This window comes from Solanum verrucosum, unplaced genomic scaffold (assembly GCF_900185275.1).
Source record: "Solanum verrucosum unplaced genomic scaffold, falcon-dt-bn FXZP01000128.1, whole genome shotgun sequence".
Taxonomy (NCBI): Eukaryota; Viridiplantae; Streptophyta; class Magnoliopsida; order Solanales; family Solanaceae; genus Solanum; species Solanum verrucosum.
The window spans coordinates 1168767-1186932 of record NW_026020327.1 but is presented as its reverse complement, the minus strand read 5'-3'; the positions used below and the strand labels follow the sequence as shown (position 1 = coordinate 1186932).

The 18166-nt window shown below is 31.0% G+C and overlaps 1 protein-coding gene and 1 non-coding gene across 2 annotated transcripts; both read right to left on the bottom strand.

Moving 5' to 3' along the window:
- Positions 1-7244: 7244 nt before the first annotated feature.
- On the bottom strand, positions 7245-7316 carry TRNAH-GUG (transfer RNA histidin (anticodon GUG)). Its single transcript has one exon. It is a non-coding gene; the product is annotated as a tRNA-His (tRNA).
- Positions 7317-10892: 3576 nt separating this feature from the next.
- LOC125835944 (uncharacterized) lies at positions 10893-17339 on the bottom strand. The gene is made up of 8 exons (XM_049515053.1): positions 17090-17339; positions 14546-14648; positions 14009-14116; positions 12919-13028; positions 12699-12806; positions 12562-12607; positions 12210-12341; positions 10893-11373 (listed from the first exon to the last, which is right to left on the bottom strand). The coding sequence occupies exons 1-8, from the start codon at positions 17296-17298 to the stop codon at positions 11290-11292; spliced, it is 900 nt and encodes a 299-aa protein (XP_049371010.1). The 5' UTR covers positions 17299-17339; the 3' UTR covers positions 10893-11289.
- Between the last annotated feature and the right edge of the window lie 827 nt (positions 17340-18166).

The window sequence follows — 18166 nt, the reverse complement described above, 5'->3', positions numbered from 1 at the left end:
ATAAGTGGATGAATCAGAAGATGACACGTGAAAAAGCGGCAGGTCAGATTTGAGTCAATGAATAATAACATTCTAGAGGTCACTAAAGAAAATCGCGTTGATTCGTAAGAAGTTTGTCACGGTCTATTAATGTTCAGTGTTTCAAACAAGAGCTCATTTAATTTCGTAGAAGCGATACCAGAATACAGATAAGATTAAAGTAATTTAAATATTCTACCGTTACGCAAAGACGATTAAATTGTCAACAATCATTATTCAATAGCGATAATTAGCAATTAATAGGTTTTTAATATGCTTTAAGGGAACATATTTTATGAATCTCGTCATTTGAAAAACAATTACAAATTTTATCTTATTTCACTATTGAATGACATCGATCTGAGTTTTAGTCTTACACTATTATTATGCGATAATTCTTTAGGCTGCTAAGCTCTCAAGTTGATAACACACAATTGTATACCTATATTTTGATTCATATTGCTTAATTATATTTTTTACTATTTATTTCTTACAAACTAGTTCATTACAATCTTGTCATCTGTCAAATATTCAACCACGCAATGAGGTGAGGCGTAAGCCTCGAGACGTGGGGCGTAAGGGATTATAGATCTTTAAAATTTTAATTTATAATATAATATAATAATATAATAATACAAAATTATAAAAATAAATCAATAGTTTGAAATAATTACAAATATGATTAAATAAACTAATAGAAAATAAAAGTTCTAACATAACTATACAAGTATAAATAATTTAATATCTTAACTTTCTAATAATAAATGAATCATTATTTCTCAAAAATATTTTTTATCATACTATACTATTTACCCCCTAAAAGAAAATAATCAATAACCCTACTAGTTACTAGTATTATAATAAAAACATCACCCCGTCACGAATAAAAATAAAATTACTTTCAAATAGCTAAATAAAATATAATAATTTTGAGACATATGACAGAATCATGAAGACCAATGATAAGTGAAAAAGTAAATTTTGTGATGTATTTTTAAAAGAAATGTTATATACTACTTTCACAGTGTTACCAAATAGGAAAGATGTGGTACCAAAGCTTGTTATGTGAGTTATTCTCAATCTTCTTATCTCTATAGATTAAAAATTATTAAGTATCATACAATTATTCAAGAATTATGAGGGTTGACAATGTTAACTAAAGATTCTAACACATAATTTGTATAAGATATGTTAGGAGTGCCTCAAGTGTTGGGTGTTGGGTGTGCATAAGGCGTACAGTCGGGCACTTATGGCGCAAGTCTTACAGAATTAAGCCCCACACTTGAGTATCGGGGCATTTTGCTAAATCCCGCCCTAGGGCGAGCCTTGAGGTGAGTCCCAACAGAGTTTTTTACAACACTGAACCCACATGTCGTTAAATTATATGTACAAATTCAATTGTATTATTTAAACGGTAAATAATTAATCACATAATTATAATATAAAAGGTTTAAATCGCCTTTAAATAATTTAGTTACATAAACTTTATATTTAATATACATACAAGAAATTCAAAGAGCTTATTTAACTCTGTAGAAGCGGTATCAAAATATGGATAAGATTAAAATAATTTAATCGTTCTGTCGTTACACAAAGACGATTAAATTGTCAACAAATCATTATTCAATAGCGATAATGAGTAATTAATAGGTTTTTAATATGCTTTAAGAGGACATATTTTATGAATCTCGTCATTTGACAAACAATTACAAATTTTATCTTATTTCACTGTTAAATGGTATCGATCTGAATTTCATTCTTACACTATTATTGTGCGATAATTCTTTGGGCTACTAAGCTCTCAATAAGTTGATAACACACAATTGTATACTTATATGTTGATTTGTTTTACTATTTATTTCTTACAAACTGGTTCATTACAATGTTATCATTTGGTCAAATATTCAACCCACGTATCATTAAATCATATGTATAAATTCAATTGTATTATTTAAACGGTAAATAAGTAATCACGTAATTATAATATAAAAGGTTTATATCGCCTTTAAATATTTAGTTACATAAATCTTATATTTAATATTCATACAAGAAATTCAAAGAGCTCATTTAACTCCGTAAAGACGGTACCAAAATATAGATAAGATTGAAGTAATTTAAATGTTCTGTCGTTATACTAAAACGATTAAATTATCACCAACCATTTTCAATAGCGATAATAAGCAATTAATAGGTTTTTATTATGCTTTAAGAGGACATATTTTATGAATCTCGTCATTTGACAAACAATTATAAATATTATCTTATTTCACTGAATGACATCGATCTGAGTTTTATTCTTACACTATTATTATGCGATAATTCTCAAGGCTGCTAAGCTCTCAAGTTGATGACACACAATTATATACCTATATTTTGATTCATATCATTTAATTATTTGTTTTACTATTTATTTCTTACAAACTAGTTCATTACAATCTTATCATTTGGTCAAATATTCAATCCACGTGTCATTAAATCATATGTACAAATTTAATTATATTATTTAAACGGTAAATAATTAATCACATAATTATAATATAAAAATTTAAATTTATCTTTAAATATTTAGTTACATAAACTTTATATTCAATTTATACTTATAAGAAATTCAAAGATTCTACTTTCCAAAATACTTAAAATACTTAGAGGTGAAATATCTATAAATAAAAATTGATGTTGAGCAATACTTATGTAGCACAATTTTGGGTTCGACAAGGAGTTCAAAAGATAGATTCTTAAACTTTTTGGGTTAAAAAAGACAATACTTCATATGTGAAAGTTGTGATTGTCAATGTGACATGGAAATTGTACGTATAACACCATTATGAAATGCATATATAGATTTTTAATTTAAGAATCTTATAAACTCTACTAAAACAAAAGGATACTTATAATTTAGTTCACTTTGTGTTTGACCAATATTCTAGAAGTGTTTTAATTTTTGAAAAACATTTTTTGTAACTACTCAAAAACACTTAATTTTCCTCTTAAAAGTTGATCAAACACCTGAGTTTTCTAGAATTATGGGACCTCACAGATACTATAAATCTGAAATTTGATATCGAAATCAACTCAATTCACTAGCATGATTTCACTTGAAGGGTAACACATGTTGGTGGCAAGGTCAGAGCTAAAAGATAATAACAGGTTCGATAAAACTCAATAATTTATCTTATTTTTTTCCAATCTGTTTTAAAGAGAATGTCTCTTTACTATTTTGACAACTCTATAATTCGAATTTTCTTCAAGACATGCTTAAAACCACAAGATCAAATAGCATTTTAATAGATTATACATATCTTTAGCTTAAAATCACAATATTCAAAAATCTTCTTTCACTTTTAATTTTTGTCCCAAGTCAAAATCAGACTAATAAATTGAAACGAAAGAAGCAGTATTTAAATTGAATTGTGACAATTTTGTTGTCCAACTCAATGTCACTACCACCGACCAAAGCCAAAAAAACAACAAATTACAATCAAATGTCATCAACTACAAATTGCAATCAAATGAGAGTTTGTTAGTTTCTAGTTTTGGCTGCTTTCAATTGAGCTGACCTACACTATGGACTATCTATATGTTAAAGGTGAAGGATACATATCAATTCATGTACCTAATAATTAGCTGTCTAATTGGAAATTAACTAGTACCATATGCTGGCACTAAATTTACATGTAGGGTGTCAATCGATACGTAAGTAAAGAAATATTATTATAAAAATATGCATATATAATTTAAATAAATTATATAAAAATTGAGGAAAAAAAGTAGAGGTAGAGGATAATATGGGGGATTACGAGGATGGAGTGAAGTGAAGTGTATTGAATGGTGAAAAAACATAATCAATATGAAATGTGGTTTTTGAAAAGTATTTTCCTTACTTTCACTCGAAAAGTCACTTTTCTCTTTGACTTGTTCTATAGTACTAGGATTTTGCCTTTTATAAGTGTTAAAAGTTATGTACATATTTTATAGTTCTGTTAAATTTTTAAAAGTTTGTGCAAACAGTATGTGTCTGGTAGTTTGTAGTTATAATTTTTCTTTATAAAAAATTATGAGTTAGTATTATGAGTGGAAAAGTAGTTTTCTTTTTCTTAAAAAAGAAAGAAAAAAGAAACCCCTCAAAACCATTAATAATTAAACTTCATTTAAAGATTGTGTTTAGGTTCATGTAAAACTAAACTTTTTTGTATATAAAATAAGGTCAAAAAGAATGGAAAAATATTGTAGGGAGGCTCCAAATTTGATTTTCCCTTTTCTCCCCTAGGAAGCTAACTACCTGTTGCTTTCCACTAGAAAGCTAAAATGTTTTAAACAAATAAGAAGTGCTTATGAATATGATTGATAACAATCTTTATAATAAAGTTGTTGGTTAATTAAATAAAGTAGAAAGTAGAAATATATATCATTGCATCTTCCGGAGTATATCAGGTCGTGTACAAAGAAAATTCATTTGTATCTTCCAGCGTATATCAAGTCGTGTACAAAGAAAATTCATTTGTATTGTAAGAATTTTTTATGATTGGTTACATGAGTTGTGATCGTTGCAGGTTTGCTTTCACTGAAGAAAAAATTGTAAATCTCCTAACTACTTAGTATTTTTGGTTAAATATTATTGGGATTTTATTAAATGAAAGTGGTGTGAATGAGAAATGAATTTGTTTTTCTTTTTATTTGTTTAGTTTCCTGAAATTATATTTTCCATTACATAAAGATAATAAATACTACACTTCCAATAAGAAAGAAAGATAAAAAAAAAAAATCTCTTATGTGCCAGCACATTGTACTCCTATAAAGGAAAGAAAGTAATACTATACTATTTAGTTTCCATTTTAGGAAAGAAAAGAAGGGCCAAAAATCAATGGCCTCTAAACTTCACACAGCCTACCTAGAAAAAGAAAAGAAACTTATTTCTTTTTTTCCACTTCGTGTTCGATATTAGCGAAAGAATCCAATTAAATTTAAATTTGCAAGAAAATCTCATATTTAAATTAAAGTAAATTGCTTTCTAACAAAAGCGACTATATATCCAGTCGACTCAAATCCAAAACGTCTAGTAAAAGATGAAAGATACTTACTGCTCTATCACAACCCCGTTGACGGAATGGAACTTACTTTCTCCATCATTTTCCTTCCTTTGTTGATTTATTATTTCCAAAGGCACAACTTAAGAGTTAAGTCACAAGAAATTTGCCATAACTACCTACAAACTTTTCTTGTGTTATTTAATTAAATGTACCTAACAACTTTTAATCAAAGCATGAAAGTTCCCATAGATCCTTAAAAAGTGGGGAAAAAGGGGAAAATTTGTGATATTGTCAATTTTAAGAACCAAGCAAACAAAAGGGGATTATGTATATGATTAATGAATCACACATGCTCATATTTCACTGCTTTTTCTAAAAAGTTGTAAAACATTATTTTTACTACTTCCTTTTTAATAAATTTGCTTTTTTGAAATCTTAAAGCCAAAGGCTGAATTTAAAAGTAAATTGTTTCCAAAAACTAACACTTGGGTTGATGTGCAATTTGAGTAAGGAAAAAAGTGAAAATCATTGTTTATAAAGTTCCCAATAAATTTCTTACACTTGTCATGGTTTAGTTGAGACCTAACAAATCTTTCTTTTGCCCTTTTTGGGGTTTAGATTATTTGGATGATAATTTTATATGATAATCATTGAATGATAAGTTGAAGTAATGACAAGTAATTTACTTCATAATCAATTAAATAATTATATTTTTTAATATTATAAGTACATATAATTTACTTTCAATAAATAGATAAATGAATATTATGAATAATTTTTTGTGAAAGTGAAAGCTATAATAATAGACTTGTGGTGCAGTGATGAATAGTATCTTTTTCATTGTTATTTATAAACGATTTCGAAATTAAAACCCCTCTAGAAAGTTAGCTTTATTAGGAGGTGTGGAAAATAAAATAAGATAATAATATTTTAGTCTGTCATTATATATCTATTGCCTATAGGTATAACAACAATTGACATGATTTATCCTATAATATATTTGCAAGGGCAACCAACCAAATAAATGATTACTGTAGCAGACTAGCAGTCATAAGAAAGTAATGCAAATAAATCATTAAAAAAAATTTGTTTCTTTGTCTTTATTTTTCTCTTGTTAATTAAGAAAGTGATTTCCATTGGTTAAATTAAAGAAATGAATCCATTTCCTTTTAGTTATTTTATTCTTTATTTAAAAAGGAAATCTTTGCGTACAAAATTAAATTATCTGAGTGTTTTTTTTACCCCCCCCCCCCCCCCCCCCCACACACACACACACACAAAACTCAATAAAATAAAATAAAATGCAAAGGAAAGCATGTTACCTTTGGGTGTGAGAATTTTAAACATTTAAAATATTTTTATGTAAGGATTTTTTATATAAAAATATTATTCTTAAAAAAATCAGAAATTAGCATACGAACATATTCTGTTCTTCATATTTTAAAATTCTAATATGACATGTGTTATAGAAATTGGAGATTTCTATACCAAATATAAATATAAATTGTAGAATTTTTAGATACTTTTTCCTTAGATTTTTTTTCTTGTATAATATTAGCACAAAAAGGGCTTGAATAGAGAAATATCAGTAAGTATTAAGTTCTTATTTCATTATCCTATTATTAGTATTATTATTGTTTTTATTATGGTATATGTGCTAAATTTTTGTGAACAAGATGCTTCCGATGGTGGCTGCATTGTGTTCATCTGAATCTAATACATTAGACGTGAAACATAAAATTATGTGGAAAAATCCATAAAAACTACTACATCAAATTCAAATATAAATTTAAAAATATAATGAATTCGAAATTAAGAATTTTAAATAATAAACTCCTGAAATATAAATCCTAATCTACATACATAAACTTCAATATTTGAATTTATAAAGTGTAAATCTTAAATTCTCCAATGTAAGCTTTAAAATTTGAAGTTATGGAACGTTAATCTGAAGTCGAAAAAGAATATAAACGAGGTAACTCTATAGATAGTTTTGTTACATAATTTGTGCGGTGAATTTGTAATAAGAGGAGCTTAAGTGAACAAAAATAAATTCTAACGCGGCAAAGAGTAAATTTTTATAACTTAAGAGATATTAATATGCATGCAAATTTTAATGTTGATTATGTCGGAAAATACTACTCAAAAGGTGCCACGTAAAATGAAATGAAGTAAATAAGTTCAAAAAAAATCGTTTAGTGTGGCTGCTGGGATTCGAGCCCAGGTCTCCACGGCCACAACGTGGAATTCTCACCACTAAACTACAGCCACTTTGTTGCTGAGTTCCTCATAGATAATGAATAATTCTTATACTCAATTGGAACACTTTGATTATCCCTTGAAGAGTCGTTTGATAGCTGGTTAGAGTACGGGTGTGCATTCGGTTTGGTTTTGCACTATTCGATTTGGATATTTCAATTTTTGGTTTTGTAAAAGTGTAACCCAATCCGATCCAAAATAAATTTGGTTTGGTTTGGTTTTCCTCTATTCGGTTCGGCTTTTTTCGGTTTGGTTATTCGGTTATGTTAATAATTAATAACATAACCAAAGTAATAATATTGAATCTCTTAAATATACTTTCTAATATAAATCATAAGTAAAACTTAAAACACAATACTTATAAGTATACTTATTATAGATGTTCAAACATAAAATATAAATGTAATCATCATGAAAGACAATAACCAAAAAAGGACAAAAATGGTTAACTCCAACTTAATTCTAAACCTAAGCATTACATATATAAATTTGGTTTTTATTTTTTAAAATCCGAAACCAAACCAGAAAACCAAACAAAGTAATTTATTAATCCAAAACCAATCCGAAAAATCAAAAAACCAATCCAAATAAAAAATCGGTTTGATTTGGTTTGGTTATTCGTTTTAATCCAAATAGTGCACACCCCTAGGTTAAAGTTAAGCACGTATTTGTAATATATAGATTAGTTATAAGGAAATTTATATATTATTTATGCATGATTTACTTATTCATGCATTACTTATATATTGTGTTTTGCTGTTGTTAGTGTTTTGTTTTCTTGTAGACTTTACACTGCTTTTCTTATTAACGACTATGTTTTCTTCTTCTTTTACTTGATTTTGATGCACTTGAGCGTGAATTTTTTTTGGCTGTTAGGCCATTTTATTTAGCATAATAAAGAAAAAACAATATAGTAAGACCCAAATACAAACTTCAAATCTGACTAACTCTGTACTAACTCTTTACTAAATGTGTTAACATCTCTGTGCATGATGTTGTAATATCCTTTTGGTGCAACACCTTAACGACGGAATTTGCGCTTTTTCCATGTTTATAATCTTTCTCCCCAAACTCGGCAATTGTTGGAATGAGCTGAACGTCTTCTTTTTAGTAGAGTTAATTGCCAGATTAGCTAAGTAATCTGCCAATTTGTTGCCTTCTCTGTATATGTGTTGATGCACTTGAGCCGATGGTCCTTCGGAAACAACCTTTTTACAATTCTACCTCCACGAGATAGTGATAAGATCTGCGCATATTTTATCCTTCTAGATCTTGCTGAGTATAATTTCTCCTAAATATATTATTCTTATACTTATATTATATATTACGTGTGACTGCTAAGTGCTAATAATAATAGTCTATTCCCACAATGCTAAAGCTTTTTTGGTATTTTCAGCTCCCTTCAGAATAACTCAACCTTTGCCTTTGCTTTTGGTTTATATTCGAAATCGAAATTTACTAATCTTATTAATAAAATTCTTAAATATAATCAATCCTTAAATCTAAAATTTGAATATATAATCAAAAGGTAAAGATTAACAAAATTCTTAAATATAATCAATCCTTAAATTTAAAACTCGAAATATTTAAATTTTCATCCATCACTATATTTGGTGGGTCCTTCTGCACTACTATTTAATGCAAAGGGAATTACAATAATAATATTTTTTTTAGAGCTAAAAGTTGCTCATTGTTATATTGAGTAGAAGGAATATTAATATTATAAGACCAAAAGAAAACAAAAGTGTAAAAAGGTCAGCTAATTTAGGCACCATATAATATTTGCCAAATTTAGGCACCATATAATATTGCCAAAAATAAAACAGCTGTAACGGTCCAATTTTTAGTAAGTTGACATGTGATAAAATTGACCATTCTTTTTCCATGTGCTAACCTCATAGATTTTCCCCATCTATAGAAAAGTATGTTGCACAATTCAATTATACTCGTAATAGTGATTGAGTTGATTGAACAAGTAATATTTCATATGTGAAATTTTCTTTTAACTTTTTTTCTTCTTGATATTTTCTCGATCAAGGTCATTATATAAGGTTCGCTTAATGTAATTTGAAGCATATTACATTGAATAAAATTTATCTTATACACATCCAAAAATAACAACGAATCTGATCAGCAACAATAGCAAAGAGTCTTTCTTTCTATTTGTCCAAGATTATTTTTTAAATTAATAAACGAAGCAGCAGAATCAGTTGGCTGTTGACAAAATTCTCCATTTTATATTTTAGTGCTATATTATATAGGCTTTCTGACCGTTAAGTTAAATATCTTAAAGATATTCCAAGCCTACCTAGTACGATTTTATTAGAATATTGACTTTAACTTACTATGGTTTGAAGTGATATAATATAATATAATATAATATAATATAATATAATAATATAAGATCACATTCATGTCACAAAAGTACTTGTCTTTTTTTTGGATGGTAGAATTTAACTAAAATAAAATATTACTACTGGACGACATAACAAATTAAGTAATATAGATATTATTTAAACACGATTAATCATATGGCTCAATAGTAAACTTTAATTTATAATTTAATTAAAGGTGACACTTATAATATATTTATTATATATGGTGACTTTGATAAATTTTTATTATTTCTTTTTAGTTTATACTTCGAGAAAATCAGATAAATATTAAATCTGAATTTTTGTTTCTAGAGTTGAAACTAGACTATTTTTAGAAGAATATAAAGGTAAGTTGTCTAAATAATTTTACGTGAATATGTAACGAAAGAAAAATAATAATCAAATTTAGCCGTGTACTTTGAGAGGAAAATAAGCATTTTTTCAGCTCACACACACAAGCAAGGTCACTTAAAGAGGAAAATAAAATAAAGTTTGTTCATGTTTCTTTTCAAAGTCAAATCATAATTTTGTAACCAATATTTGTATCATAATTATGTAATGTGCAAAATGATACAGGCCCAGAAAAGGAAGCCCATGGGTCAACAGCTATGCTTTCTAATAGGGTCATGGAGTTTCCAATTTCACAGGTGAAACTCCAAGGCGGTTGTTCGTGGAGTTCCTTAGCTATGAAACTTGAAATTTTATGATGGTGTTTATTCTCAAAGACAACGGACAAAAGTGATCAGTAAGCTCTATTTCTTTCAATTCCACAATTATGCTTTCTGATAGTGTCATAACTTGTTTAATCATACAGGCATGCACTGAAAATGAGTTATGAATACCATATAAAGCTCTAGAAGGAAATTTGGTGAATTACTCTTATTTTGATGCTTTAGTCTTTTGATGATAAAACTCTTCTCAAAGAGTTTATCGTTTTTCTCTATGTTGTATGTTAAGAAATCAGTGAATCAGATTGCTCATTGTCTTGTTAGATCACTTGCTTCTATGTCTGGTTCGATGGAGTGTGAGACTACCCCTCCGTCTCTCACCAGTCGCCACCGATGTACTCGCGCTTTATTTGAAAAATCTTTAAAGGAAGAATGTAATAGCATGAAATAGTTAGGTAGTCCAAAATTTTGTTTTTCTTTATATTTATCATTGAGTTAGAGGAACTACTTTCCATGTTTACATAATCAAGTGAAAAGGGATACTCTCAAAAAGCTACATCACCCTATATGAAAACCACCTGCCCTCCCCAATCACATACTGTGGGGGGGAAGAGGTGAAGTCAGAGGTTCAAAAAATAAAAATTCTCTAATAAATTCTGCAACACAACCATATCATGAATGAACGATTACGTCAGAGCCACCAGATAAATAGTAGTTACAAACTTGAAATGGGAAGAGTCGAGCTCACCATTCACCAATATGTAAGTATGAAAATCCAGATTGACACCTTTGTGATGATATTGAGGTATTAGCTTTGCGATAATTCTCATGCATGACTAAGTGAGCGGTTGTCTCTCATAAACAGCTGGTTTGATTCGAGTACACTACTTTCTTCATGTGCGGTTATCAGCCAAAGATCAGATGCCTTTTTGGTTCCATATCTCATGCTTTCCAAACTCGGACTGTGCTATCTACAGAAGAAGTTATCATGCAGCTTTCTTTTGGGTGATAACTTACGCTAGTTACCTGCAACGGAGAAGCATCACACATTAAAATTACCCCAAAATAGTTCAAGTTTTAGTATCATTCCTATAGCATGTCGGAGCACTTGATAGAGGGGTTTGAACATGTAGCACCTGAAAATCTTATGCACAATGGGATCAAGAAATCATCAGACTGAACTGGAATATACTGATTAGTGAGAAGGTTAAGAGAGCAGTAATGCATGATTATATTTCATATATTGGCCAGAAGGGATTTCCTTTCTACTTCAGTAGGTGCGCTAGTACCATTTCTAGATGATAACAACTTATTCACTTGTCAATGAGAAGACAACTCCAAAGAATAGTAAGAACACGGTGACAAGGAATCTAAGAAGACGAGGAATAACCAAAGTATAGCGTATTTTATGTCAAATACAGTTCATAATACACAGCATACTACAACTGAATACTGTTTCATATGAATGCTAACAGTTTGAAATGGAGCTAACTGAGGGCAATATGTCAGGGCAAGCAGTTTTAGATCCCTATCTGAAAGTATATCTTGGATAAAGGACATTGGATGCACTCAGAACGTCTATCTCTAAAGCCTTTTTCCCTTTCTCAGTTTTAACTCTTCTCTGTTCTTTCTTAGTGGGTGGTCTACCTTAGGATGTTGAGCCAACACTTTTACCTGTATTGGTAAGAACAGCTTGAGTAAAAATATCTGGAGCAACAGAAGTAAATAGTGTAAAAGAATAAAATAAGCCCCAATCAAGAGATTAGAATGATATTTCCTAACTAATCAAATTTGGGATCCTTCACAGAAAATAGAATATATTTTGTAGCTAGTCTGCTAGATGCATCATAAAAATACTTTACCACTAAATCATGCGCTCGGAAGCTGGATACAACTGACGCATCGACCAGATCCCAGAAGTAAATATAGCCATCTTCCGAGCCGCCAGCCACATGTGCATCACTGTTTGTAAGGCAGCAGTCTGTTTTGAAAGACTACAAGAAGAAAATAGTTAAACAGAATGATTAGTGACTATTACACTGCTTTACCTGGAAAGCAGATAAAATCAAGAAAAGAAAAAGGAGAACCATCAAAGTGCCAAAGCAGGGATCTTTAGAAAAAAGTTCCTATTTATTAATTTACTTTTTGTAACAGAGAAAAATGATTGCTATATGAACGATAGACCACAACTCAGAACCAGATTTCCATCCTAACCTTGCAAATATGGCCCTTATATTCTTGCAATAGTTCACCACTAGACCTGTTGAAAGCAATTAGAAACAAGACGGTATGAATAACAAGGGCAACCAAAAGCAAAGGAAACAAGATGACAGATTTGCAAAAGAAATTACCTGTCCAGAAGTCGAAGGGTTGAATCCAGGCAACTTGCTAATATACAGTTGCCATCATTTGAAAGAGAGATACAGTTGACAGGCTGACCGAAATTATCAGATATCTCTCTACAGAGAACATATACATTACATTAACTAACAATCCTTTTCGAATATAACATCCCAGAGCAGAAATGAGAAAGGAAACTAACAATGTTAGCATATAGGCAGTAGTACATACCTACCAACTCTGATGTCAAATGTTCGAACTGTTCCATCAACACTTCCAGCAATTATCTCAGTTTTTGTGAGACAAATAGACATCACACTATCTAGAAAGGTATCAATGATCTGCAAATTTACAAACCAGCTGAAATACGTTATCCATTAAAAGACCAAAAAGGAAAAACAAAAGATGGCACCAAGGGCCTCGTAATAAAGGAGTAAAATTGAAATTTCGCTCGACATCCCAAGTAGGCTAATTCAACTGTCCATAGTAAATTTCTCATTGAGTCAAATTCTCGTCTGTAGGTGTCAAATAAATGGACCCCTGTCTTGAATGTCCAGACAAAGAGCAAGACAAGCATAAACACCCTCTATAACTTCTAATATCATATGACATGTTCATTAGGTTCCATATGTACATTTGGTGGAATCTAGCATGTCTTGGCCAAACATTTCTCATGGGATCGTGTTTCAGTTACCAAATCTCTCTCTCCTCTCCTCTCCTCTCTCCTCCAAGTCCATTTTCCTTGTTCTCATTTGATTACCTGTGGAGTGTTGATACTAAAAATAGTCCACGGATTGCATCTTATACTACATATTGAGTTTATTCCCCTTGTAAGTTTTTCCTGTACAGTCCTACCAGTTAAAGATCAAGTGTTTTTTTTCTCTTCCTTTGAACTTACTTTCCAAATTAAGCTAAAAAGTAGATCAGTTGAGGAACATATTATTAACATAATCCAATGTGAAGATGCGTTCTGATTTTTGTAACTTCTGGTCTCTGCAGTGTTACGGGGCATTGAATTAGAAGAGAAAATACTCTCCCAAGGAAGCAATGGATGGGTGTTTTTGAGTTCAATAGTGGGACAAGTCCTTCCTTCCATCTGAAACACTGTCAGAAATCAAAGCACCATTCACAACTCAAAAACAAACCTCTATTCCCTTCAGCCTAGACATGGTGTTTAACATGAAAGGTTGCACACTTGGTCCACCCAATTTATTTCCTCATATCCAACTTATTTGGTTTTGCAGAAGCTTAATCCTAACTTTTAGTGCTACTGAAGATGTTTATCCAGATAGATCTTGCAAATCAAAGGGAAGTTATTCACCTGAATTGGTTCAGTGCTGCGAGATTTGCAATCCCAAACACGCAATGATTTATCATATCCTGCTGATACTACAACAGAAGCATATTCATTAAACTTCACAGCATTCACCTGGCAGAGAAAAGAGGAAACAGTTATATAAGCAGTGGATGCACTGCTGAATCAGTTGGATGCAAGGTAGATGGGTAGGGTTGCAGCAGCTTCAGGAAATAGAGGTTGGCACTAAAGCTATACTAGGCAGTGCTGGAGTGGTGATGGTGAATTAATGATGATAGGATTAGCTATAGAAGGTTGCATTAATTTCTATCTGCGATTAGTGATGGCCCATGGCAATACTTAGTGATGGTAGTGGCAGTACTTCTCTATATATTGTTTCAATGGTTATAACTTATACTTTCTCACAATATATTTCTGAAAAAAATCTGCCTCCATATAGTATTTACCAACTGATTTGAACAGACTTCATGTATTATACTCGTTAAAAATTTCCAATGAAGCTTTCTTTGCATTTTGAATTTAGGAATAAGAATTTGTATCAACCTCACTGTCATGGCCACGAAATTTGCGAATTACTTGACCTGTTGAGACATCCCAATAAAATACTTGTCGATCGCCACCACACGAACAAAGTTTTGAATTGTCCCTACAATATTAACAGTAGAGGCATACGAGCCATCAAAATTTTTGCATCATTAAAAAGACTTTGGAATCAGGCCAAAAGAATGATAAAATCAAACCGTATAATCTAAATTCTAGAGACTTGAATAATTGATTATAAAGAAGGATACAATATCCAACAAAAACATATAAATGCACACAAGATGTGTTACTATTTACAAAGTTTAATTCTTCGCACTGACTTTTCCTTTTTTAAATCAGTATATTGACTTTAACCTTTTCATTCATTATTAAATAACCAGTTGACAAACACCAGTGTTAAGTACTTAGAAGTTTAAGCTTTATAACAGGTTCTAGTTGAAAAGTTTTCCCTTGAAAGTCCCTGGGTTACAAAAGGTTCAAGTGCTTATTTTAGAGTAGGAACCTGGAAGCACATGCATTCATTTTGGAGCAAGTTAAATGATATTCTGGTTTTTCACTTGGAAAAAGAACAGAAATTAGCTTTTGTGAAGTTGCTTGGTTGGGGCACTCTCCTTTAAAAGACTTGTTTCCGGGACTTACAGCATATCTTCTCAATATAATGCTGAGAGAGCTGAGTACTGCTCAAGGATGGGATCTCTTTCTGAGAAGAAACTTGAATGATTGGGAAGTACAAAGTACATGTCAACTTTCTACATTTTCTTAATAACACTTTTCTGAACTAATCAAAGATTGATTCCATAACCTGTAGGGGTCAACAAAATGGTAAATTTTCAGTCAAATCACGCTTTTGACATTAGAGATTTTTGGCCTTGGAAGAAGATTTGGCACAATTAGTGCCCCTGAAAGTATCTTGTCTCACTTGGTTAGTGGTTAGAGAAGCCTAAACCACTCAAAAAAACATTCACGATGTGATTTCCAACTTTGCAGATGCCCCCTTTGCGAAGAGCATCCGGAAGATTTCGGTCATTTGTTCTTGCATTGTAAGAACTCACATGCAGTGGAGCTTGTTCAATGGAATTCTAGGAGTAGCTTGGTGTATGGAGTTTTTGAAGAGCTGGATCAGAGAGAGACTATGTATTCACACAAAAAGAATCTAGAACATGATTCCTATTGTTATTTGGTGGACAATTTGGACAGAAAGAAACTACAGACATTTTGAAGGAAAATCAACAAATATACTATTATACTTGGCCTTAAGTTTAGAACTCTTTCTTAGCTAGATTTTTGGTGCTACCTGGTCTTTATAAAAGATATGGATGCCATATTAGATATGATTGGGAATTTGCACAATTTGTAACTATGTTTTGACGCGCTAGCTTAGTGTTCTTCTTCTTGTTAATGATATCTTTTACTACTGATAAACAAAACTTTAAGCTTTTATCAAGTTTGGCTGCAAGATGAAACAGTAACTCATATTATATCTTCAGATGCTGAACCTGGCAACATCTGCCTAAGAAAATTTAGTTTAAATAGGAATAAAACATAGTCTCAGGTTCTCTTCACCAGCTTTTCTAAAACAGCCATGGATCTTCTTATGCATTAACACCATGCTTGATTGAAATAAATAAGAAAGGGTGGATGGAGAAGGTACCTTTAGTTTCTTTATGGAGAACCCATGAGGTCCCTAATTGTATATAAGAATGTGTGGCTTTTGTACATAATCATATTATGGTGTAGGTTCTTAGTTATCTTCTTTTTCTTATATTGCTAGTGTAGGTAAAAAAGAGGAGGATAAGTGAATATGTTGATGGATTAGATACCTTTTCTATATTCAGCTTTTTTCCAATCCCTCCAAAGGTGGATATGGAGGAAGAAATATATACTCCCTCATTTCAAATTGAATGACGACATTTCTCTTTTAGTTCGTATCAAAATTTTGTCAACTCTAGCTAGAATAAACTATTTACAGAACCACATGAGATACATGCATACACACACAAACACACACACACCCACCCACCCACACACACACACACACACACACACACACACACACACACACATATTCCTTGAAAGGTTCTACAAGGGAACCCCTTTAAAATTGTCCAAGCAATTTTCTCTAGTTTATTCTACAAAACCAAAAAGCTTACACACGACTACACATTCTCTCAATAAATACTTTACAATGAAAGATTTAACCTTCTTCACCAACCTGAAAAATTAACATTAGACATTCAATTTAAAACAGGGAGTAACTTTTACTCTCTTTCCAACCAACCTAAACAGGCTATAACTAAGAATCCTAAACCATCACCTGGAAGAAGTAAACCAATAGCTTTTCCCCCCGTATCTTTTACATCCCCTCACTTTTCCTAAAACCAAATACAATTTAACCAAGCAAAAAGGAAATAACACAAAAATTCCTTTTTCCACCATCTACATTGTTATGCAATGAAGAACAGGTAAAAGAGGATGTGATTATTCATACTCTTCAGCTAAAAAAAAAATTGAGAGAAGAAGAATAGGAAAAGATAAGAATGTTACTGAGCGACATGGACATCGCGGACTTCACGGCCGTGAGCTTTGTAAGTTTTGATGTGAATTCCACGGTGAGGATTCCATAGCCGGATGGTACGATCTTTGCCGCAGCTCAGTGCGTACTCGCCGTTGCTATTGAACCTCGCCGCCAAAACAGCTCCGGCGTGTCCTTCCAGCACATGTACCTTCTGCTTCGGCAGTTGTACAGCGGTCATCTTCGCCGGTAACGGTGCTCTGTAAGAGCAAATCAAACAAATATAATGGGCTTTGTATCACAAAGGTATTTGGGCCTAACATGATATAAGCCCATACACTATTATATAAGACATCATTATACAAATAGTCGGATAGATTTATTGTTGACTTTTTTTTCAGCAGTATGCATACCTTTATTATACATAGTTATATAAATACCATACATATATTATACAGAGAAAATTTCCAAAAATACAATTACCTAAATCAGCCCAAACTTATACCATATATCTTTAACCCAAAACTCAATCCGATATATAATAATATTCATTCGGTATATAGTAATATACAAAACTTTCATATATTTTTCTTTAAAACATGATATACAATATTAGCAAAATAATTATTTTTGATAAATCGACTGAAATGGAGATCGAAGGTGAATTATTCAAATGATTTTTGGAATAAAAATTCAGTCCTATTGAAAGTGGATCGAGTTGGTGGTCTATCCAATTTTTCATGATGGAAAGAAATAGAGATAAGGCGTTTTTGATGTTGTTTTATGAAAGAAAAATTAATAAGAATTTGTTCTTAGAGGTGGCTAAATTATGTAAAGTAATTTTATGAGCTACGCAAAAATGTAACTATATGCCATTTAAATGGTCAGTGAGCGGTTGTTTAGATTAATCACATGAGAAAAAAATAATAATATACAATTCGTTGATAATAGTATCATTTCACAACTAAATTGCACGAAGAGCTATCATATTACATTAAAAGGTATGGTATAGCGGATGAGACTGTTTTTTCCTTAATCAAGGGTCTCGAGTTCAAGTCATAAGTATGGAAAAATCTTTGATAGGATGCGCTTTTCCTCGAATAGATCCC